The sequence below is a fragment of the Vombatus ursinus genome, unplaced genomic scaffold, assembly GCF_900497805.2.
Source record: "Vombatus ursinus unplaced genomic scaffold, bare-nosed wombat genome assembly UNPS02014812.1, whole genome shotgun sequence".
Taxonomy (NCBI): domain Eukaryota; kingdom Metazoa; phylum Chordata; class Mammalia; order Diprotodontia; family Vombatidae; genus Vombatus; species Vombatus ursinus.
In genome coordinates this window covers 8,686,592-8,711,711 of record NW_020954590.1, presented here as the reverse complement: position 1 = coordinate 8,711,711, position 25,120 = coordinate 8,686,592, and the positions used below count along the sequence as shown (strand labels likewise).

Genomic DNA, 25,120 nt, shown 5'->3' with positions numbered 1-25,120 from the left:
AGTAATGACAGTGGAGGTCAAGCCAACTTGCTCACACATGTGCCTTTTGCCTGGGGAGGGCTGTAATAGCCTAGCAATGCTACCTCCATTGTGAGAAACCCAACAGACTTTGTTTCAGTACTAAATACAAAGGAAGGGAAGAAAAGAGACATAGGTTGGTATGTGCCTGCAATCTCAGTTGAGGAAGATGATCACTGAAGATGAGAAGGAGGTGAGGCTGCTGACAAAATCACTTCCAGCTGCCTCCTGCTCACAGGAAGTCAGGTAGTGTTCGGGAGACACTCAATTGGCCTGTGGTCATGACATTCATCAGCCCACTGTAAGCAGTTGCCTCTTTCATGAATGAAGTTCCTTTTGTTCAGCTCCTGGCTAAAAGGATCCAAGAACTGTGGTTCTAGGTTGTTGCCCCGCCCTCCTGCTTGGGTGATTAGAAGAGGACTAGATGAGGGTCGTGGCCTGAGATTCTTAGTGGATGCTTTTATTTGACCATAATTAAGTTTCTTTTGCTACTTTGAGTACATATTTTATAAAAGTAATGACCTTGGTGAGATGATTCAATAAGAAACAGGAAGAAGTGCAAAATAGACTTAGAACTGGAAGAATCCTTAGAGGCTTTATTCCATTATTTGACAGATGGAGAAACTAAAGCTTTGAGAAGTGAAATAACTTATCTGAGGTCTCACAGGCCATGAGTGGTAGAGCCAGGATTTAGTTCTGTGAGTCCAGGTACAGTACTCTTTACATTGATGAAAGAATAGTCAGTAGCAAAGGGGGATGGGTGGATGGAATAAGCTTTTATTAAACACCTACAGTGACTAGAGCTCTGGGTCTGGAAGCAGGAAGACCTGAATTCAAATGCAGCCTCAGACACCTACTAGCTGTGTGACCCTGGGCAAGTCACTTAACCCTGTTTGCCTCAGTTTCTTCATCTGTAAAATGAGCTGGGGAAGGAAGTGGCAAACCACTCTAGGCAAACCACAAAAAGTCAGACATGATTGAAACGACTGAACAAAAATAACTTAGGCAATTAGGGTTAAGTGACTTGCCCAGAGTCACATAGCTAGTAAGTGTCAAGTGTTTGGTCTGAGGTCAAACTTAACAATAACAAGCTAGTTTAGTAACCTTGCAAAAAAAAATTAAGTCTAGTCAGATAGTACCTTTTCTTGATGAAGCTATACTGACTTTGTGATCACTCCTTCCTTTTCTAGATATTCACTGAATATATGTTTAATAATATTTTCTAGAATTTTGCCATGAATCAGTCAGGTTCACTGATCTATATAGTTTTTAAGCTCTATTCTCTCCTTTTTTGAAAATAAACCCTATTTTATTTTACATGTTTATCAGTGTCATAGATAAATGTACAGATATCATGCTTATCAAATTTACACATTATACAAAGCGATAATGGATGACTAACACACTGAACATTCAGAATTATATTGACAAGCCAGAACATCAAAACTGAATCTAATTAGCTAAAATTTATTGAGGTAAAAAAATCAAGATGGGGTAGGCATGTTGAGACAGAATTTCATCTGTAAAGTAACTGAGAATTTCAGTAGACTTTAAGATCAATATGAGTCAGCAGTATATCATGGTACCCAAGAAAGAAATCTTAGATCATGTGAAGAGAAGCATAGCATCTGGAAACAAAAAGGTGATATTATCATTATTCTCTGTCCTGGTCTTGAAAACTGTACTTGGGGTATTGTGTTCAGTTCTAGGTGCCAATTTTTTACTTTGTATTTCTTCTGTTTTTTTTTAAATAAATATTATTGATGCCTTTTATGTTTATATGTATTTACATGTTATATGTTTAGTCATTTCTGGATATTTCCTACTCTGTTCCTTCCACCCTTAAACCCTCTTTCCCATCAAACCCTCTCATAACAAAGAAAAATAGTTAAGCCAAGACAACTAATTACAATGACCATATTTGCCAATGTATGCAACATTCTGTTCCCTTAGCCCTTTGCATTTCTACAAAGAAGAGAAACTGATTGCAGTTTTTTACATCTTTGCTAATTTTCTGGAGATGAGGTGAAACTTTAGGGTTCTTTTAATTTGCATTTTTCTTATTAATTACTTAGAATTTAATTTCATATAATATTTTTAAGGGTAGAAAAGAACAAAACAAAACAAAACCGATTTGGAATAATTGGACCAGATATCCTGGCTCTGCCTGTAATTATCTATAGGACCTTGGGCAAGTTATTTTAAAAATTTATTTGCTCTATAGGTGATTGTCTTTAGCTTTTCTCTAGATTCTCAACTCATTTCAAGCTTTGCATCAGTAGAGTACGATGCTACATATGTATTATCTTGTTTGCTTTCCTTGGCTCCATCTTCTACATATCTTTTAAATATTTGAGTTGATTGATTGATTTCCTATCCACTAATCCAAATAGGCTTTTTTAGGCAATTTTCCTTTTCTTCCTCATATGAATTGTTTCTCTTTATGTTTTCAAAATTTCATTGTTGGGAAGAGTTGTTTTTGTTGTTGTTCATTTGTTTCAGTTGTGTCTGACTCTTTGTGATTCCATTTTGGGTTTTCTTGGCAAAGATACTGAATTGATTTGCCATTTTTTTTTCTTCAGCTCATTTTTACAAATGAATAAACTGAGGCAAATGGAGTTAAGTGACTTGCCCAGGCTCACACAAAGTAAGTGTCTAAGGCCAGATTTGATCTCAGAAAGATGAAGCTTCCTGACTCCAGGCCTGGCACTCTGTCCACTGGAAAGCTGGATTTGACATCAGAGAACCTGGCTTCAAATTCTTGTTTTAACATTCAGCTACCTGTGTAATCTTGGGCTAGCCACTTAATCTCATACAGCCTTAGTTTCTTCATCTGTAAAATGAGAGGATTGAATTTGATTTCCTCAAGGATCCCTTCCAATTCTCAATCTGTCATACTATAGGACCTTCCTATTTCATCCTTGATTTCTGACTTTGTCTAGATCTCCAACAGCCTTTCAGACATCTCAAACTGAATGTCCAGAAGACATCTTAAACTAAAAGTATCCATGACAGAACTAGTTGTCCTTCCCCCTAAACCCTCCTTCCTTCCAAATTTCCCTGTTGCTGTTGAGGGCACTACCATCCTGCCAGTCCCCTAGGTTCACAATTTAGATATCATCCTTGAGACTTCGCTACCTCTCACCAACACTGCCTTCCCCAATATTTAATCTGTTGCCAAGGCCTATTGATTTTATCTTTGCAACATCTCTCAAATATGCCACCTTCTCTCCTCTGTCACAGTCACCATCCTGGTTCAGGACCTCATCACCTCACACATGGACCATTAAAATAGTCCACTGATGGGTCTTCTGCCTCAAGTCTCTCCCCATTCCAACCCATCCTCCATTTAGCCACCGAAGTAATTTTCCTAAAGCACAGGTCTGATCATGTAACCATTCTCCTCCGTCTCCCAATAAACTTAGTGCATCTCTATTACCTCCAGGATCAAATGTAAAATCCTCTTTTTTGGCATCCAAAGCCCTTCATAACCTAACTCCTCCTACCTTTCCAGAGTTCTTACACCTTACTTCCCAACACATACTCTTCCATTCAGTGACACTGGCCTCCAGGAGATTCCACAAACAAGATACCCGGCTCTGGGCATTTTCTCTGGTTCTCCCCCATGGCTGCCATGTTCTCCCTCCTTATCTCTGCCTTTTGGCTTCCTTGACTCCTTCCAAGTTCTGACTAAAATCCCACCTTCTACAGGAAACTTTCCCCAACCTTTCTTAATTCTAGTGTTTTTCTTCTGTTAATTATTTCCTATATTTTATTTATACATATTTGTTTGTTGTCTCCCTCAAGGACAGGAGCTACCTTTTTTTATTTTCTTTGTATTTCTAATGCTTAGCATAGTGTCTGGTGCATAGTAAGCACTTAATAAATGCTTATTGAGGGCAGCTAGGTGGCACAGTAGATAGAGCACCAGCCCTGAAGTCAGGAGGACCTGAGTTCAAGTCCGTCCTCAGACCAAACACTTGACACTTACTAGCTGTGTGACTCTGGGCAAGTCACTTAACCCTAATTGCCTAAAACAAACAAATAAATGCTTATTGATTTTTTAATAGAATTTGTTTCCAAGTTGTTTATGTTTTATTTTTTTTAAATAAAAATTTATTTTTCCTCAATTACATGTAAAAACAATTTTTAACATTCATTTTTTTTAAGTTTTGAGTTCCAAATTCTATCCCTCCTTCCCTTCCTTCCCCAGTCCTTGAGATGGTAAGCAATCTGATATAGTTTATACATGTGCAATCATGTAAAACATTTCCATATTAGTCATTTTGTGCAAGAAAACTCAAGAAAGGAAGGAAGGAAGCAAAGAAATGAACAAACAAAGAAGGATGGTATGCATCAGTCATATTCAGGCAATATCAGTTCTTTCCCTGGAGACAGAGAGCATTTTTCTTTATGAGTCTTTTGGGATTGTCTTAGATCATTGTATTGCTGAGACTAGCTAAATCATTCACAATTCTTCATTATACAGTATTGCTGTACAGTGTTCTGGTTCTGTTCACTTCACTTTGTATGATTGATGGGCTTTTTAAAAAATTTTATCAATGTTGGTTTCTTTTTCAAAGTTCATTGTTACTACCTCCCCCCCCACTTCTGTAACAAATAAATACAGTTGAGCAAAACAAATCAGCATATTGGCCATGTCTGAAAATGTATTCTTTATTCCATGCCTGTTGTCTACACTAACCCTTTTCTTAACTGACTTTCTCTTTAGAATTTTAGTCAGTGGGATCCTGTCTATACTTTTTTTTTTTAGGCAATTGGGGTTAAGTGACTTGCCCAGGGTCACACAGCTAGTAAGTGTTAAGTGTTTGGTCTGAGGCCAAATTTGAACGCAGGTCCTCCTGACTTCAGGGCCAGTGCTCTATCTACTGCACCACCTAGCTGCCCCACTGTCTATACTTCTGAGCACTCTGAAATCTGCTTTTCAAAAACCTAGATTATATGTCAGACTGTTCTCAGCTTTCCTCTATCACAAAGTCTAAAATAAAATGGTTGCTTTCCTCCAAGATTCCCATTATTTCTGCTAGTTTCTCTTTGTTGGTAAGAATCAAATTAAGAATAGAATTTTCCCCTGTGAGTTCCTACCCATTTTAAAAGATACATTCAGCTCCTTTACCCCCTCTGATAATATTTTGCTAATTTCACTTCTTTCTTTAATAAGTCTGTCTATTCACTGGGGCAGCTAGGTGGTGCAGTGGATAGCACACCAGCCTTAAAATTAGGAGGACCTGAGTTCAAATCCAACCTCAGACCAAACACTTGACATTTACTAGCTGTGTGACCCTGGGCAAGTCACTTAACCTCAATTGCCTAAAAAAAGTAAGAAAAATAAATAAATAAGTCTATTCATTTTTATTTTGCCTTGAGAGAATTCTAGTTTTATTTCAGGTACTTTTGTTGATGGTGTTTGAGAGCTCTGAAAGATATTCAGATTAAATAAAACATAGTCCCTGCCCTCCTAGAATTCTACTGGGGTGTCTTTGAGAATGGGGTGGGGTGATATGTTCTACACAAATAACTATAATAGTAATGGTACTTGTTAAGGACACAAGTGATATGCAAGGAAAAGAGAGGGAAAGAATCATTAGACTCAGGATCAAAGAGGTTTTTAATAGAAAAGATGACATTTGAACTGTTTCTTAATGGATGGGTAAGATATCAATCAACAAGCATTTATTAAATGCTTACTATGTACCAGATGTCATAAGGACATGATAGAGAAGTCCAGAGGATTGAAGCCTGGTAGGAAATGAAGAGATGACAGGCCTGAGCACCCTCCTTCAATGGAGGTTCTTGAAATAATCTTCCCCTTTCCAATCAGAGAGGGACAACAGTGGCAGAGCATACCGACAAGGTCTGAGTTCCCGGGTTGATATGATGTTCCAGAGTGTGATGAACCATGGATTTCATCTAATTTTAACATGGGCTCATGTCAAAGAAAAACTACTAATAATATACATTCTGTTTAAGGCACACATCTGCCAGAAACAAAGTAGAATCTAGAGGAGTACAGCCTGGTAGAAAATAAATTTTCAAAAGGCAAAGATTTGCAATTTTGCAATTTGCATTCCACTTTTATGGATCATAGCGAACATAGGAAGTATGTGTATGCAGTAGTGCATTTTAGCTATAGTGTGCAGTTTGTGCAAGGGAATAAAGTGAGATAAAGCTGGAAAGATAATGTAGTGTCAGATTTATGGAGAGCCTTGAATGCTAAATTAAGTAGTATGACTTTTAATTCAAGAAAGAAAAATCTCAAGTAGTAGAATCAAATCTTCCCATGAGGAATATATATTTGGCAACTATGGAATAATACTGAGGTCAGAAAATAATTTGTGGGGCTATTGCAACAGTATAAGCCTGTGGTAATGAGGGTACTAGAGTAGAAATAATAGGAATAGAAAAGAGGAGGTGGAGGTGGCCAATAGGTGAAATGGAACATGAATCCATAACTTATTAACTGATGTAAGAGGAAAGCAGAGGGAAGAGTCCAAGATAGCCCCAAGGTTATAAACCTGGGAAGCAAAATGAAAGTTACTACAGACAGAAAAAGGGAAATCAGAAAGGGGTAGCAGACTTTGAGGGAAATATAATAATTATCCTCATAATTTAACTGCTTTTTCTCTGTTGTATCCCGTGCCCCTACTAGCCCCTAAACAAGTATTTCTTTATTTATTTAACTTTCTTACTGTTTGTTTCTTAATTCATTAGTTTGTTTATTTCTGTTGTCTCTCATGTTATAAGGTTAGCTTTCTCAGTTGTCTTTGTTCTCCAAAGGACAAAGAAATATATGAGTTGGATGGGAGGGGAGATGCTCAGGTAAATAGCTATGCTTATTAGGTTAGCACAAAAGTTAGAAATCACATGAATAGACAATGACTACAACAATGTAAATGGAAAGAACCACCACCACAAAACAATAAAAATTAAATGCTATAAAATGACAAAGAATGAGCTAGGCCCCAAAGAAGAAATGAGAACACCCTTTTCCCCACCCTTTGCAGAAGTGGGAAGTCCACAGATGTGGAACATTGCATATCATCAGATTTTTTTTTTATGTTTTCCTGACTTTTTTTCTTTTCTTTTTTCTTTAAAAAAATCTTTATTATATGGGACACAAAGACAAAAACGAAATCTTTCTTGCCCTCAAGGAGCTACTTTCTATGTACGAGAGAAAATGTATACATATAACAATATATAAGCTATGTACATATAAAATTAATACAAAGTCATTTGTGGGTTATTAGCAGCTAGAAGGATCAAGAAAAACCTCATGGTGGAGGTGATATTTGAACTGAGCTTTGAAGAATACTGGGGTTTCTGAGAGGCAGAGGTGAGGAGTTTGTACATTCCAAATATGGACTACAACCTGTGCAAAGAAAATATGAGTCCATCACCCATGAACCATGGGTTACATCTAATTTTAACATAGGTTCACTTCAAAAAAAAACTATTAATAATGTACTTTGTGCTTTAGGTACGAATCTACCAGAAACTGTCTTATTTAATTTAACATTTTTCTATATCTAAGAATTTTCTGTCTTACAGAGGAATGACCAATTGTGTTCCTTCTCCCTTCTCCTCCCTGCCCACCGCTGTCCCCACCGTGCCCTTTTATATGAACTTCTAAGCTCCAAGACAAAATGGAAGTAATGTCTCTAAGAATCTTGAACAAGGAAAAGGTACAATTTGGGGTTATGATTTCAGAACCGTAGTCACCACTCATTTCCTTCCCAAACTATTACTCCCTGGGATTTCAAGTGTTTCCTCCCAGCAATTAATATTGATCATTATCAACATGGTAAACTTTTCTGAATGCAAAAGGGTGAGTCATAGCATCTTGGCTTCCAGAGATGGTGAAAGAGTAGATATCCTTTAGATGGGACAATAGCCTAGTCACTTCAGTAAGTGGGGGCTTTGATCTTAACCAGACTGGAGTTAAGTTTGGTTATCACCCTTAATCTATTAAAATCAAAATTAGGTAATCTTCTTTAGGGTGGAATGGTGAGGGAGGGAGAAAAAAAAAGTTCACAGCAGAAAACAAAAGAAAATTTGGAAGCACAGAAAAGCAGGTAGCTTTGAAAATGATGCATAGTACTTATTATATAGTTGTTTTTTTTTTAAAGCAAACAGAAATGGAAATTCATGGTTTTATATTGAGTCCTCTTTTTATGTTGTGCTGGGTACATGGAAATGTTCTTTTTTATCTTTTTGTATGTAAGTTCATAATTAATTAAAAAGAGAACAAAACACTAAAAAATCAAATTTAAAGTTACTTCATAGATTTGTCTCTTCACATGAGGTACTCTCAAATTGTGGATTAACTTTGAGTTATTTATTTTCTGTTTTTGTTTTCATGCTTTCTGCTGCTTCTTTCAAAGCCTGTGTTTAGAGAAAAGTGACTTGGATTAATAAATGCAGTAATGTCATTTGTAGCCCTGTTTAAAATTATAGTTACATTTTTAAAGCCTTAAAGTCTTAGCTTTTGTTCTACCTACTTTCCTAAAGGGCAAAGTCTGGAAAGGGCTTTAGGATGGAGAAAATATTACATCTTAATATTTTCAGTTGAACTAAAAAGAAGGTTTTTAATGTGCTTCCACAGGGGAAACACCTTGTTGGAAGTGAGCTACCTTAGCCATTACTTTGCTGTATTGAATCAAACCTTTTTTCATAGTAAACAAACAGTAAACACAATTGAGATCTTATATTCTCTTCATCTTTCAGTCCATTGTATAATGCTAAAGATATGACTTTACATGGAATATGGTTTAAATCTACTAATTCCACTGTGATATTCTCATGGTTCATGTAGATTATTTTGATAAACATTTATATAGATAATGTGACAGAATTGTTCAGGAATCTGTTGACTAAGTGCTGCTGCCAATGAGCAATCAGTGTTAGTCAGTCAGTAAAAATTTATTAAATGTCTACTATCTGCCAGTCACTGTGCTAAATGCTGGGGATACAAAAAGAGACGAGACAATCCCTACCCTCAAGGAGCTCACAATCTAATGAAAAATAAGAGAAAACTGCAGGCTATTACACTCAGAGTACACTGAACAAGTACTTACCCATCAGTCAGTGAGCTCCAAGCATCAGTTTTAAGCTACATTTTGTGTTACATAAACAGGAAGGGTACAATGGAATTTCACAGAGCGATAGGGGAAGATAATGATTTGCACATCAGAGAACAGATAGTTGAAGTAGAAGATCAATATCATGTAAAACAGGAAAGAATCTGGTTAACACTGGAACGGTAGGTGACATCTCAAGCTCTGTTTTGCAGGCTTTAGCATGTTATGTGACGTGAAGAAAATTAAGCTAGAAATTCTCTTGTCGGAGAGACGGTAGACATATGAACCAGCTGTCATTCTTGTTTTCTTGGTTGCCTTTTGGGGGAAATAATAAGGTCATTTTTACTTGGTTTAGTCCAGCTGTTTTTTCCACCTTTGTTTTCTCTGATTCCATTTCTACTTCTTCAAGAAACAAACCTATAACTGTGATGTTAAAGTCCACTTACCTGGTTCCACTGACCTTGACAGTGAAAGAGTTCATGGTAAAAATTCTCATACTGTAGATCTTTTCCATCTTTCTTCTTCATTGTATATTTTAAAGTATCACAGCCTCAGGATGACTTTTTTAGCTTGACTAGGTCTCTTGTCCGGTTGTCTGAACTTTTTTTTCCTGCTGCCAAACATCATAGTGCCATGTGTACTCATGTATTATTCCCTATCACATTTTGAGGAGGAAGTAAAAGATTTGTTTTCTCCACATAATTACACTTTTGGTAGGCTTTCATTATCAGCAGCAGTTTTGAATCCCTTGAGGTTTGTTAAGACTAGCTATTGCAAGCTCAGGTAAGAGGTTTAGCCCTTTACAAAGAAAATTATATTGCTATTTACCCATTGGATTAGCTAGAGATTATTTACCACCCTGTTGAATTTGTTGGGGGGGGGTAATGAGGAGAAATATTTTTCTGGACTCTAATTTGCATGTCACCATGGAAGGAGACTGTACTTAAGGTGTTTTTTTGGGATTTAATTTGACTAGGTTGGGGAAGAGAAGGAAAAAGGCATATTAGATTTGGGTTTTCTTGGTTTGGGTTTGGGTGGTTTGGTTTTGTTTTGTATTTCTGAGACCAGAATTGAGAAAGTTGTACATATGTTTGGGGGAGATAGCAAAGACAGAGAATGGGGTTGTCTTTAGTGTTCTTGTTACTACCTGGAAGGATCATTTTTTTTTCTTTAAGAATAAAAATAAAATCTAAAGCTCTTTTTTGGCCCTCAGACAAGTTTGGGCTAAGTTACTAGGGGATCAAACAAATCAAATACCTAACCCATAGCAGTTTAAAGTATAGGATCTTTGTTCCTCAGCAACAAAATCTTGCTCTATACACATTTTAATTTTTTCAACAAAGTATGTTATTAGTAAGATAAATTTTTAATAGATGTGTTTATCACAGTATCCTTTTGACAATCCTTATGGACCTTTTGAAGGCTTTTTAAATTTTATTTTGTTTTTGTTTCTCGTAGACTGCCAAGGAGGAAATAGTCTTGGAATAATATCTTATTACTATTTTAAAAGGTCTATGATTTCATGGGTGTGTATATGCCCTCTCCTTTTGCCTTTCCCAATCCCTTCATGACTTAGCAGATTGATTCTTTTCACTTTCAGGTGCCATTTCTATTCAAGCAACAAGCAATAAAAGTTCTGTCTCAGGGTTTGTACGAGACACTTTTCCAACTCAGCAGAACCTGTTGAAGCTTGCCCTCTTCTGGCATAATTTTCAAAAAATAAAGACACAGGAGATACTTGATTCAAAGTTCTATTTGCTAACTATTGCACAACAGAAACAGATACCTTATCATTGCATAATTCTTACCTTTTTCTAAATTTCCTAAGTATTTCCTATTTACTAAGAGTTATCTGAAGGTGCACTTTCTTTTCAGTTAATGAAAAATTATCACAAATGGAGAGAGGAATGTCCAGAAATAACTGCAGATCTCCGCCCTAGAACTATCCTTGGCCTTTTGAATTCTGGTTACCACGGGGTCCTGAGATCCAGGGACCCAACTGGAAGTAGGGTTCTTATTTATAGAATTGGTAAGTAATAAAATAGTACTTTTTTTGCCTTGTGGTTCATCTACACTAACTTTTTACTGAAAGCTACTAGCCTTTAGTCTTAAGATGAAGACAAGGGTCCAGACATTCAGCGTGATTCTGGAAATTGGGAATGCAACACCTAGATATATGAAGCTGCTTTCATCATTATGCCAGTAGGTCAAGGACTTGTGATTTCAACTTTCAATATAACCTACCATCAGTAGTATCAACCTTAAGAAATATAGGTAGTAAGAGAAAAGAAGGAAAAAGTGAAAAGAGAAGAAGAAGGAGATTTAAAAGATCTAAAGGGAGAAGAGGAAGGAATAAGTGGGAGCAGACATCTGGAAGTTTGCAAGTAGTCAATAATGAGTCAAACAACAATAATAGAGTACTTAGAACATGATTTCTAGAGGCACAGCACAAAGTAGAGGACAGCTTTGGGAAGTGCATAGTTCATTGGTATAGGATGTAACCCATGTGAGTTAAACACACAGCAATTATGAGTGGCACTTTTATAGTCCTCACAATATACACCTCGGTTAAATCCCTCAAATTGTTTGGACTTCATTTCCCTCATTTGTAGTGGGAATAGTACTACATTTGGAGTCAGAGGACCTAAGCTCAAATCCTTGCAGTACCATTTACCACATTCTTGACCTTAGGCAACATATTTCACTTCTCTGGGCCTCAGTTTCCTCATCTGCAAAATGAAGTGTTAGAATAGATGGATTCCACAGTTCCTACCAGTTCTAAATCTATGATCTTATACTCTTTTTATATTTACTTCTGCTTTTTCCTTTTCTCTATTTCATTTTTTTCTTACTGCTTGTCTTTGCCATCTCTGTCTTTGTCTCTATGTTTCTTTCTCTCTCTCCCTCTCTCTCCCCTTCCTTTTCCCTTTCTCTTCCTGCTCCCTCATCCCCTCTATCTTTCTTTCTCCCCTTCTCCCCCTTTCTCTCTCTGCCCTACTGACAGTTCAAAGATCAAAATAAATTTATGTGAAAAACCCTTTTTGCTCCTGTGATGTTTCCTGTGCAGGTTGATACCCTATAACTGCCTTCCCCTTTCCTAATAGTTGTGCATAGCTGAAACCAAACTGGGAAGACATAGAACTTACCTTCACTTTGCTTGAGGCTCTGGCTGAGGACCTAACTCAGAGAATCCTGAAATTGGAAGGGAGTTTACCAATCACCTTTATAGTCCACATTTTACTCTAGTGTGTAAAAGACCTTCTACGACAGCCCTGAAAAGTAATCATCCAACTTCTACTTCAACACCACCAGTGACAAGGAACTTACTGTTTTGTGAAATAACACATCCCATTTTCAATGCTAATTATTAAGAAATTCTTTCTTATATTGAACAAAAATGTTCATTGTTGCAACTTCTACTCATTGCTCCTAGTTTTCCGTATGAAATCACACAGAAACAACCCATTTCCTTTCTTTTTTTTTTCTCCTCTGGTAAAAGCACTTCAAATACTTGAAAGGAGCTATCATGTGCCTCCGAGTATTTTCTTCTTCTCTGGGTTAAATGCCCTTAATTTGTTTAACCCATTCTTAAATGACAAGGCTTCAACTTGCTTCACCATATGACAAGGCTTCAACTTGCCTCACCATCATGGCCACCATCTTCTAAAGCATTGCAGTTTATTGATTCATTTCTTGGTGTCTAAAACTGAGCACAATATTCCAGGTATCTGATCCTCATGGGGTACAGTGGGACTGTTAATGTAGCCCAAGATTCCATCAGCTTTTTAGGCAATCACATCATATGGTTAACTCATATGAGCTGATAATTCAATACCATCCCCACGTGCAATGATATCTAGCCACTTCACCTCCCCTTCTATACCTGTACCCCATCCACTTTCTTCCAAGAGGTGACTCAAGGAACTTTGTTGGATCAAGGATTGCCTTTACACCTTCCAAATAATCAGTAACAGTGAAGAGTTTCTTTGAAAAAACAAAAAGCAAAAAATAAAACCTGAAAGTGGGGCTTTGTTGTGAAAAGAAATAAGTAAAGGTATTAAAAGAGGCAGAGAATTCTAATTTGCCACAGAATGGAAGAGGAAGAAGGGAAGAATAAATTTGAAGAAGAAAAAGAAAACCACACAATTTGAGTCTCTTCTTGAAGAGGAGAAAACTGGTAAGGTAAACACACGTATTGGTAGGAGAGATATTCTCCAGTAAGGGGGAAGAAGAGAAGAGGTGGTGGACGAATCTTGCTTATATCTATCAAGAAAGCCATATGTTAAAGTGATAATAAAAGTATAATCATATCTATAATAATAATTCTTATTATTTTAGCTAGCATTCATATAGCATCTACAGTTTGCCAAGCACTGTGCCTTGCAGTGCTTTTATGTTTGTGGTTTGTTTTTTGGTTTTTTTGGCAATTGGGGTTAAGTGACTTGCCCAGGGTCACACAGCTAGTAAGTGTCAAATATTTGGTCTGAGGTCGGATTTGAACTCAGTTCCTCCTGACTTCAGGGCCTGTGCTCTATCCACTGTGCCACCTAGCTGCCCCTTTTACAGTGTCTTTTTTACAAATATTTTTCTTGTTTTTACAAATACTTTACAAATTTTTTAAAAGAAATATTATCTCATTTGATTCTCATAACAACTGGGTGGCTATTATCATCCCCATTTGACTGTTAAGAAAACAAGTTATGACTTTTAAGAACCCTGTTGTCTTCCTAGGGTATGTATCCAAGACGTGACAGAGACCCTCCCAGGATTGGTAAAAAACAGTCTACTACTAACCACTTCTGAATATTCATACGGACATAATTGAGCCTATCAGAAGGAACCTAGAATGACTTCCTAAAGATTATGAATTCTTAAGCAAGAAACTGAAGATGATAAGGACATAATGTTTTCCTCACTATTACCTATTAAAGACAAATGATGTAGAAAGGAAAAGCAAATTTTGGAAGTGAACAGCTGGCTAAGAAGATGGTGTCTTGGGAATGGATTTGGATTTCATGAGGAAGGCTTAAAATTTGGAATAACAGACTCCTCACTAGGGATGGAGAACACTTGACAAAGGCTAGTAAGAATGTATTTGCCTGGTATCTTGTAAATCTAATCAAAAAGGCTTTAAGCTGTGAGGGATGAGGGGAGGGATTAAACTGCCTCTGTATCTCTACCAAGCTAGATAAAAGAGTAGATACCAAAGAGCAGATACAAGGAAGGAAGAAAAGATATTGAAGCACCTAGAAGTTCACCTAGAAGGAGGAAGAAAAAGTCCAAGAAAAAGTGACTATTAAAATTCATGACCTTAAATGTCTGTACACAAATGAACAAAATATAGGTAGCAAACAAGGTGACCTTGAGGTCTGAACACAAGCAATTTTATTTGACTTCATAAATATCAGTGAGACTTGGTGGGATGAGACCTATGACTACAATCTGGCTCTGGATGGATATATCTTATTTAAAGTAAACAAGATTAGGTTTAAAAAGGGAGGGGGACAGGATGAGATAGCACTGTATATTAATAAGAAATATTCATGTGAGGAAATTCAGAAATCAGGAATCATAAGGATGGTGAAGAGCTGTGGAAACATTTCAATTTTATCTTAGGAGTATACTGTAGAACATATGGAAAGACAGAGGAAATAGGCTAGGAATTTATGAAACTGACCATAAATAAACTTGTTTTTGAGGTATGACACAATAGTGATGGAGGATTTAATTTACCCAGCATATATATACTGGAGCACTGTTTCTCTCTACCAAAAGCAGAGCAGCTTCTTGACTTGCCTTAATGATCATTTCATATTTCTCAAGATGTTGTTCAGTCATATCCAACTCTATATAATCCTGTGGACTTTTGTCGATGGGGTTTTCTTGGCAAAGATATACTTTGCCATTTCCTTCCCCGGTATGTCCCCATTTTACAGATGAGGAACTGAGGCAAATAGGGGTTAAGTGATTTGCTCAGGGTCACACAACTAGTAAGTTTCTGAGGTCAGACTTGAACTCAAATCTTTATGACTCCAAGTCTGGTGTTCTATCCACTGTACCACCTAGCTTCCCTTTCACAAGATGTAGAAACCAACAAAGTGAAATTCTATTCTGGATCTATTCTGGACCAAAAGGGAATAAGTTGCCGGGGTGAAAGTAATAAGGGGCGGAACAAGAGTGGGAAGAAAAGGGACTGCTACATCTAAGAATGTATGATAAAGGGGAGGAGAACTGGGCATAATCTGACATGCACCTGAGATTTTGGGAGGATAGATTTTGAAGGAGTCAAAGAAAGGATGAGTAGAATGTAATGGACAAAAATTCTAAATTCTAGAGGGTTAGCAGTTAGAAAAAATTCTAATGCAATTTCAAAGACAGAAAGAGAAACAATTCTGTTATCTAAAGAGCCTTGGATGTATATATAGCAATTTTATTAACCTACTTAGATTTTCAAAAGACATGTATAGAAGATGGGAGCAAGGATAAGATGAATACATAAGTGAGGCATAGCGTTGCAAGAATAATGTCAGGAGTGCTAAAATTTACAATGAGCTGAAGCATGGAAGATAAAACTAAGGACAATAAAAGAGATTTTTAAAAAATTAAGCAATTTAAGTGCATATCTATCTGGCTGCAACTGCATATCAAAAGACCAGGCATGCAGTTAGTTTGATAGAAGCAACAGATTTTGCCACTTGGGCTTAGTTTCTATTTGATCCTTTTTTCTGCCCACTCAGCTACATGGAAGGGAGAAAGACACTTAGAGTATTAAAATTTAGGGAACCCTTAATCCCACAAATGTCTGGTAGTTATTGAGAAAAATAAACATTACCTGTTTTGATTTTTTTTTCCTTCTCCAGCTCACATGTCCTGTTTTATAGTTTTGTTTGTTGTTGTTGTTGTTGTTGTCCAGTCATTTCAGTTATATCCTTCTCTTTGTGAGCCCATTTGGAGTTTTCTTGGCAAAGATACTGGAGTGGTTTGCCATTTTCTTCTCCAGCTCATTTGAGAGATGAGGAAACCGAGACAAACAGGGCTAAGTGACTTGCCCAGGGCCACACAGCTAGTAAATATCTGAGGCCAAATTTGAACTCAGGAAGATGAATCTTCCTGACTTCAAGCCTGGCACTCTATCCATTGCACCACCCAGCTGCCTGTGTTTTATAGTTCAGCTTTTAGGAAATGAAAATTGGGAGGTGTGTGCTTACCATAAACCAGGGTGATGTCTGACAAAAGGGCCTCAAAGCCTTCACCAAGAAGTGGAGTCCAAAGAAAAGAATAACATTAGCTACCTTGGAGAACCCTGCTCTTAGTTCTAAAGAACTTGGAGCTTGGGACTGACAATGTTTTACTGAGTAGATGAGATGTTTCAGTAACCAAAGCTCTGAGGGAACAAGATTAAAGAAGTTTTTGTTAGTTTCCAGGAAAGTATTTCTGCTATATCTAAAAGAACAGAGGGGAAAAAACCTATATACTTTAAGCTGAGACATCACGTCAGGACATGTTCTTCCCCAAAATGGAGAGAGCCAAGGTTTTCAGTGGAACCAGAAGCTGAAAGAAATGGAAAAAGGAGGGTGGGGGTGGAAAGAGAGGGGATTATTGGACTAACATCCAGCACAGCAGGATCCAAGTGGGCAAGTCCTTCCCAGCATCTAGAAGCATGATGAAATCGCTAGAAAATATCAGTAGCCTATCATTTGAGGCATGGCTTGCTCCTCCACGTGTGCACCCTGCCAATGCATGTTGCTGTGGGTACACTCTTCCCACAGAAATTGTTTTTGTTCATGGGAGAGTTAGCCACAGCTTTATGGAAGGAATGATTTGTTGCTACTTTTCTCACCAGGATACTTTATTAAATATCTTTTCTGTGAACTAAAGTATATCTTATGGCTGTTATAGGCAAACACATCAATGTGGACTCCTAATTTTATGGGATGCAGATGCATGGAGTACCTTGAAACTAAGATAGCCATTGCCTAGTGGACCCACCCCATGAGTTTGGGTGAGGGAGATTCCCCATGGGTGTTTCTCCCCATGGGAGAAAAGAAATTTTAAAGAAAGGATTGGACTACTTTCTGGAGTTGATGAGATGTGATCATTGACAACTGGGAAGAGGCAAAACTGCCCAGTTCTTATATTGCTTCTGTTTTCTCTGCCAAGGAGAAGGACCTTTGGACTAGAAAGGACAGAAAAAAGCAATTTGGGAGCTAATAGGGAGTTGGTGACCAAGATGAATAAGGAGATCATATGAGAACACCTAATTAACCTTGATGAGTTCAGATCACCTGGCCCAGATGAACTATATCATCAGGTACTGAAAGAAATGGTGGCTGTGATTGATGAGCTATCCTCAGGAAAGATAATGGAAAATAGAAAGGCACTTGAAGGACTGGAAAAATTCAAATATTGTCTCAATGGCTCTTTTTTTTTTAAGGCAAAATAATGGAAACTGAAAATTATAAGCCAGGATGTTTGACTTTGATTCTTGGAAAAAATTCTGGAATGTGTTTATTTAGAGATGGTTAATTAATGTCTAGAAAGTTAAATAGTAACAATAAAGAGGCAGCATGGCCTCATCAAGAACAGATCATACCAAGTTCACCTTATTTCCTTTTTTTGATAGAACTGACATTAAAGGAATACCATATATAGATTTTAACAAACTATTTTATGAAGTCTCCTCATGCTATTCTTATGGAAAGATTTAGGGATGTGAATTAAATGATAATACAATCGGTAGATTTGTTGTTCAGTCATGTCTGGCTCTTCGTGACCCCATGGACTAGCACAGTGATACTGTACATGGAGTTTTCTTGGCAAAGATACTAGAGTGGTTTGCCATTTTCTTCTCCAGTGAATTAAGACAAACAGGTTTAATGACTTGCTCAGGGTCACACAGCTAGTAGTAAGATTTGAACTTGTCTTCCTGACTCCATGCCCATCTCATTATCCACTGAGTCATCTAGCTGCCTCACAGTCAGCAGATTACCTGATCTCAAAGAATAGTCATCAGTACTTTTATGTTGACTTAGCAAGAGCTCTCCAATGGAATGTTCAAGGGAACTATGCTTTTAAACATTTTTTTCAGTGTCCTAAATAAAAGTATAGATATTACGTTTATTAATTTATGAAGGTGACAGAAATCCTAAAGGGGTAGCTAACTTCAGATGACAGAATTAAAGTCTGAAAAGATTTTAACAAGCTAGAACTTTTGGACTGAATCTGAGGCAACATGGAACAATGGAAAAGGTACTGACTGGAATCAGATCCTAAGTTCAGTCATTACTGTGACTGAACATAAGCAAATCACTTAACCTCCCTGGACCCTAGTTTTCTCATCTATAAAATGAGGAAGTTTGACTAGATGGATTCTCAGAACCCTTCCAGATCTCAAATCTATGTTACTCTACTCTAAAATGAAAATCAATTGGCATAAATGTAAATTTTTATGCTTGGGTTTGACAAATTAGCTTTAGATTTTTGATATGGAGAAGATGCGGCTAGGCACAGTTTACCTGGAGATCTTAGGAAACTGTGTGCTCTACAGGAATTAACAGTGTGATATGTGTGATCTTGGGATCCATTGAGAAGTATATTGTTGTTGTTGTTGTTGTTGTTGTTGTTGTTCAGTTGTTTCAGTTGACCCTTTGTGACCTCATTTGGGGTTTTCTTGGCAAAGACACTGGAGCGATTTACCATTTCCTTCTCCGACTCATTTTCCAGAGGAGGAAACTGAGGCAAACAGGGTTAAGTGACTTGCCCAGGGTCACACAGCAAATAAGTGTCTGAGGCCAGATTTAAATTGTGGAAGGTGAGTCTTCCCGACTTCAGGCCCGGCACTGTATCTACTGCCCCATCTAAAGAGGTATAGCTTCCAGGAATAAGGAGCAGATGGTCCCATTATACTCTGCCCCAATCAGAAGCACATCTAGAATTTGGGGTTTAATTCTGAATATCAAATTTTAGGAAGGGCATTGACAAGCTAGAGAAAATTCAGAGAAGGGCAGCTAGAATATTGAAGGGTTCTAAGTCCATGTCATCTGAAGATTGGTGAGAGATGCTGGAGGTATTAGCTTGAAGAAGAAAAGGCTTGGGGTTGAGGGCTGGGGAGCACGATAGCTGTTTATGAGTATTTGAAAGGCTATCATGTAGAAGCATTATATTTGTTTTGTTTGGCACTACAGGGCAGAAATAGGATCAATGAGTGGAAGTTGTAAAGAGACACACTAAAGTTTGATTATAAAAAAGAAAAATTCCTAAAATTAGAACTATCCAGAAGTGGCAGGTGCTGCCTCAGGAAAGAATGAGTTCCCCCTCATTGAAGGTCTTCAAGCACAGGTGGGTATATTATAGTGGGAATTTTTTTTTTTAGTATGACCTGGATTATGAGGCATGAGTTTCTCCTCCACAAATGCACCCTGACCATGTATGTTGCCATGTGTACACTCTTCCTGCTTTTATTCATGGAAGAGTAAGCATATTTGGTTTCTGAGGACCCTTCCAAATCTAAAAATCTGTAGATAGAATATATACCTAGAAAGTTATGCTTCATCATAGTGTAGAAGTAAACCTGTGTTCTTGAAGGATCTGTCCATGGAAGACAATTGGACAGGTCCTACCCAGTTGAAAATGTTTCAGGGACAGACATGGTGATAGTCGTTGGCTACATTATGATGCTCTTTTAGCCACAAAGTGATTAAATGTTTGGACACTCCAACCCTTGAAGACCATCTACCATATTTTATAGGGTTTTCTCACAAAATTACTGATACTTGAAATGTTGAAGCAGATTTATCAGAAGACCTAGTAAAAAAATTTCTTTGTCTTATGCCATCAGAGACTTAGAAAACAATTGGAGAACAGTATCTTTCACAAAAAAACATACTTGATTGTAGGAAGAACCAGACGAAAAATCAATCAAAATACACTAATTAAGTGTTTACTATGAGCCAAGCATTGTGCTAAGTGCTGGGAGTACAAAGAAAGGGGAAAATGGCCACTGCCTTCAGGGAGCTCTCACATTCTGTTGGGAGAGGAATATGTATGTACGTGTGTATGTACATATGAGATATATACAGAGTAGATGAGAAATAATCCCCTAGGTGAAAGCATGACTATGAACTATGTTTCAGAACATTTTAATGGGCCAAATGTGAAGGGATAATTTTAAAAAATGATGTGCCAAATTCTCCTACAGACTATTTATTGAACCTATACCTGGAGTCCATAGGGTTTAAGTCTTTTGGTCTTACTTTATGTTGTATTTATCTTCACTCCTAGTGATGCATGTGTGTGTGTGTGTGTGTGTGTGTGTGTGTGTGTGTGTTGTGTGTACCAGGAGCATTGAAATGACTTTGCATTTTTTTCCCGAGGTCGCCAGGGAATCTGGTAGGCAGTGAAGTTCAAATCATGGATCACATCTAAAACATCACCTGGACACAATATTCTAACTTCTATTAGGCTAGTCCTCTTCACATTTGCCATTGTTGCAGCAAACATATACATGGCAGTCTGAAGCATAGTGTTAGTATTAGAAGGTAGATTGGATTTTCAGTTAATTATTAAAATTCTTAATTACCAACAGCTTAGCTTTTTTTTAAATACAAGGGCCTGAGCCCCCACAGGCCTGAGCTAACATTTATGAAATGTCCTCGGGGTTGACATAAAGTTAGTATTTATTAAGTGCCTGCTGTGGACCAGGCACTGTGCTAAGTCCTGGGGATACAAAGAAAGAGAAAAGACAGTCTCTACTCTCAAGGAGCTCACAGTCTAATGGGGAAAGACAACATAATATAGCTATGTACAAACAAGATATGTACAGGATAAATTGGAGAGAGTCATCATAGAGAGGGCACTAGCAATAAGGAGGATCAGGAAATACTTATCTTAGAAGATGGGATTTTAGCTAGGACATGGAGGAAGCCAGGAGGCAGAAAATGAGGGGAGAACACTCCAGGCATGCAGAATAACTGGGGCAAATGCCTGGAGTTCAGAGATGGGGTATTTTGTTTGAGGAATGAAAAGGAGGCCAGTGTCACTGATATAAGATACTGTGCATGTAGGCTTATCTTCATTGGGCTTATTTTAATTTATCCTTTATACCTGTGTCTTTTCTTGATAGTTGTCTTTGCAAAACTTGTTTAATCCTTTTGGCATGTGATTTAAGATCTCCATTGTTCTATAATATAATGCTTTATTTTCAGCATATTGGGACCCAAAGGTTTTCACAGCTTACGATGTATTTCGTGTAAGTCTTATCACATCAGAGCTCATTGTTAAGGAGGTAGACACTCAACGGAATGGAATCAAAGCTATCTTTGATCTGGAAGGATGGCATTTTTCTCATGCCTTTCAAATCAGTCCGTCTGTTTCCAAGAAGATTGCTGCTGTGCTAACAGTAAGTTTAAAACAAAAATTTTAATTCTAAGTATCAGATTTAATATTTACAAGCAGTGCTTATATTTGGTGACATTTGTGACTAACACTAGGCTGAATTTAGTAGAAGGCAAGTAGAAAAATGGCCTCTTTCTAAGAAAAACAAATGGATACTCTAGTTACTGTTATCTCCATTTTACAGATACGAAAACTGAGACTTAAAGAGGTTAAGGTCACTCTAGTCACTATGCTATGTTGGATCAAACTTAAATAAGGAATGGCTTTTTTTTCCAACCTGCTTACTCCTTCCACTGAACACTTCATATATCATGAAGTGAAATAAAGTGAATTGGGAAGCTTTAACCATTGGTGCAGTGTGATTAATCAAATCACTTGGTCTTGACCTTAACTGAAGCTTACATGCTTACGTGTAGCACAAAAGCCCAGACTATGAGCTTTTGCCCTACTGGATCTTTAAAATATTTTTCCATTCACCTTATTAAGCCTTATAAATTTTGTACCATATAAATGAGTCCCAAGAAAATAATAGACCTCTCTGTAAAATCAAAAGAAACCAACATATGCAAAGATACACATAATAACTCAAATGTCATAACTTAGAAAAACTGTGTAGTATTGGCTATGGATAGAACCATTTCATTTTTGTAACCTAGAACAATGTTTTTTACACAGTAGGAATTTGATGTTTGTTAAATTAGTAGGTCAGAAGCTGATTTGAGGGAAATATGTAGAGAAGTATGTGCATATGTACATCAGATTTGAAAATCTAGTGTTAATAGCTTATTTTATTATTGTTGTTAAGTCACTCAGTCGTGTTCAACTCTGCATGACTCCATGGACTTTTGTCCATGGGGTTTTCTTGGCAAAAGATACTGGAGTGGTTTACCATTTCCTTCTCCAGTGGATTAAGGCAAGCAGAGGTTAAGTGATTTGCTCAGGGTCACACAACTAGTAAATGTCTGAGGTCAGATTTGAACTCAGGGCTTCCTGACTCCAGGCCCCAGGCTCTATCCATCGTACCACCTAACTGCCCCTTTTATAGCTTATGCCAATGTCCAAAATGAATAATGAAAAACTTTGTTCAGACTAATTATAAGATGTGTATATAATTGGGGGAGATGGGGAGAGGGTTTTCTATTATTTATCTATGTGGATTTTGTGATTTTTTTTCCCCTCAGGTAGATCTGTATGATCTAAATTCCTAAAATAAATCTAAAATATAAATTCTATTGGCTTGTTTACTTTTATCTGTGAATCAGACAAACTTTTATAATGTATGAATGTTTTTAAAAAAGTTATAATTCTGATTTGGCTTTGGGTATAATGAATATACTAAAGAAATACTTCACTTGCACCTTGTTTATAATGAAATTATGTTAATATTTATTTATACTTTTTTGCTGACACATTAATTTTTTTTAAAGGACTCTTTTCCCTTAAAAGTTCGTGGTATCCATTTGATAAATGAGCCTATAATCTTCCATACGGTCTTTTCTCTGATTAAACCTTTTCTGACTGAAAAAATTAAGCAACGGGTAAGTAATATTTTTAAATCATTTGTTCTATGGTGATATGCAAGTTATGGTTTTTCATAACCTCTATTTGAATCCTAGACGCCTAGGTTATACAGTGTTGGAATTGAAGTCAGGAAGACCTGAGTTTGAATCCTGTCTTAGACTACCTGTGTGACTAAAGTCATTTAACCTCTCTCAGGTTCGGTGTCCTCATCTGTAAAATGAGGATAATAATAGCACCTGCCTCACAGGTTTGTTGTAAGAATCAAATGAGATAATATATAGGCAGTACTTTGTAAACATTGAAGTTCTATGTAAAGGCTAGCTATTATTTTTATCATTAATATACTGAAATCAGCTAATGTTGATTTTTCTTAAAAATTAGAAGGCAATAGTGAATTATATCTATCTCGGTTGCAGAAAAGGAAAAAAATCTTAGCAGTTCAACAAATAGAAGTCACAGATGACAAAATAGAATAAAATAGATTGATTATCAAAAGTTAAAAGAAAAAATTGAGAAAAATCTTTGTCATAAGCTTTTTAAAAAAAAAAAAAGTGATCTGGTTTAAAAATGCCTAGGAAGTGATGCAGAGGCCTTGTTCCAGGAAAGATAAGGTGAAAGTTCACCTTATCAGAGCCCATGGTCCCAGAGGTAGAGTTCAAGGGTAAGGAGGACAAGGAGGAAAACCAAAGTATAGTCAAAATGATCAGTGATAGGAAAAACCTGCATTCCTGCCTGATTTGACAGTTCAACATCCAAAAAATTCCTAATGGTGACTGCTTTTTAAAGACCTCTAAAGATGGAGTTTTTACAATCTTCCTTTGCAATCATAGAATCATTGATTTTTAGAGCTAAAAGCTAGTGCTCATCTAGTACCACCCCTTTCTTTCATTGATGAGGAAAATGAGCCCAGGATAATTAAGTAATTTGCTACTAGTCAGTGGCCAAGTAAAAACAAAACTGGATTCCGACCCACGTCCTCTGACTTCAGATCTATTCTTTCCATTGTGCCAGAGGAATGTATAGTAATATAACTTAATAATAGAATGTCCTGTGTTCACACGTTAGGTTGGAATCAAGCTGCCACAGTACTGCAGGATAATGTCTGTAGGGTGCTTAGTGTTTAAGAATATTCAATGTAACTTATCCTAAAGTCCTTCTCTCTGAAGATGACCTATTTTTTATGTTTTATGGAACTGGGAAATAGTTATTTACCATGATATTTGTAATTTTCTGTATACCTGAAGATCATTAAGTAGTCTGATCAATCTAAGAAGTGAGCAGAATGAAAGCCCAAAGACCAGGAAATAAAGAAGTTGGTTAATCAAGGAAACTATCCCAGTAGATAAAAATGCTATGAGAGACTCAGGAAGGAGAAAAAAAATTCAACCAGTCTTCCTCTAAGCCATTCAACAGTACCCCCTTTAGTTTTCTTATTTAGACTTTCCTGAGCCAACATCAACCAATCAATTTTATTTTTAATATTTGAGAACACATTAGAATACAGAGCACCGGTCAATATGTTTGAGATTTGAGGAGAAGATTATTCTAACAACAGAATGAACATGGCACTGGATTTTCAATTCTTTCATAATAGTATTTTTAACACTCAACATGATGAATTTGGAAGATTTATAAAACTGAGGGATTTCAGATTTTTAACTAGTGATAATTTTCTTTTCATTTCTAATTGACCCTAAGGAATAAAGGTACAAAGACATTATTCTTAACACCATATACCTAAGATGCGTATATAATATTTGCAAGAACTTTCATGATTACAAGTATTTATTGAGCATCCTTCAATAGAGTAGTTACTTTGCTGAGAATCAGTTGTATATCAGAAAGTGAAATTCAGAAAATGTTGAATTTGAGTATCTTTTTTTTTCTTTCAGAAGGGAAAATATTCCTTTTCAACCTACCTATCCTCCTTTCCCTATAACTATAACCATGAAAATGGTTGTAGGGATTCCAGGGAATCAGTATAAATAATGACTCTTTATGTGTTTCAAGCTTAGCTTCAGTAGGGATTGATGTCAGAGTCAAATTAGGTTCAAAATTGAGAGTGTTGTAGCCCTCTGTACTGGTACTGA

At 36.9% G+C, this 25,120-nt stretch overlaps 1 protein-coding gene across 1 annotated transcript in view; it reads left to right on the top strand.

The window, feature by feature from the left end:
* Positions 1-25,120, top strand: part of LOC114053740 (alpha-tocopherol transfer protein-like) — a 36,222-nt gene that overhangs the window by 9,650 nt on the left and 1,452 nt on the right. The window contains exons 2-4 of the mRNA XM_027876882.1: positions 10,992-11,145; positions 21,320-21,513; positions 22,937-23,047. Of these exons, the coding sequence (XP_027732683.1) occupies positions 10,992-11,145; positions 21,320-21,513; positions 22,937-23,047 (459 nt within the window). The remainder of the gene's footprint in view (positions 1-10,991; positions 11,146-21,319; positions 21,514-22,936; positions 23,048-25,120) is intronic.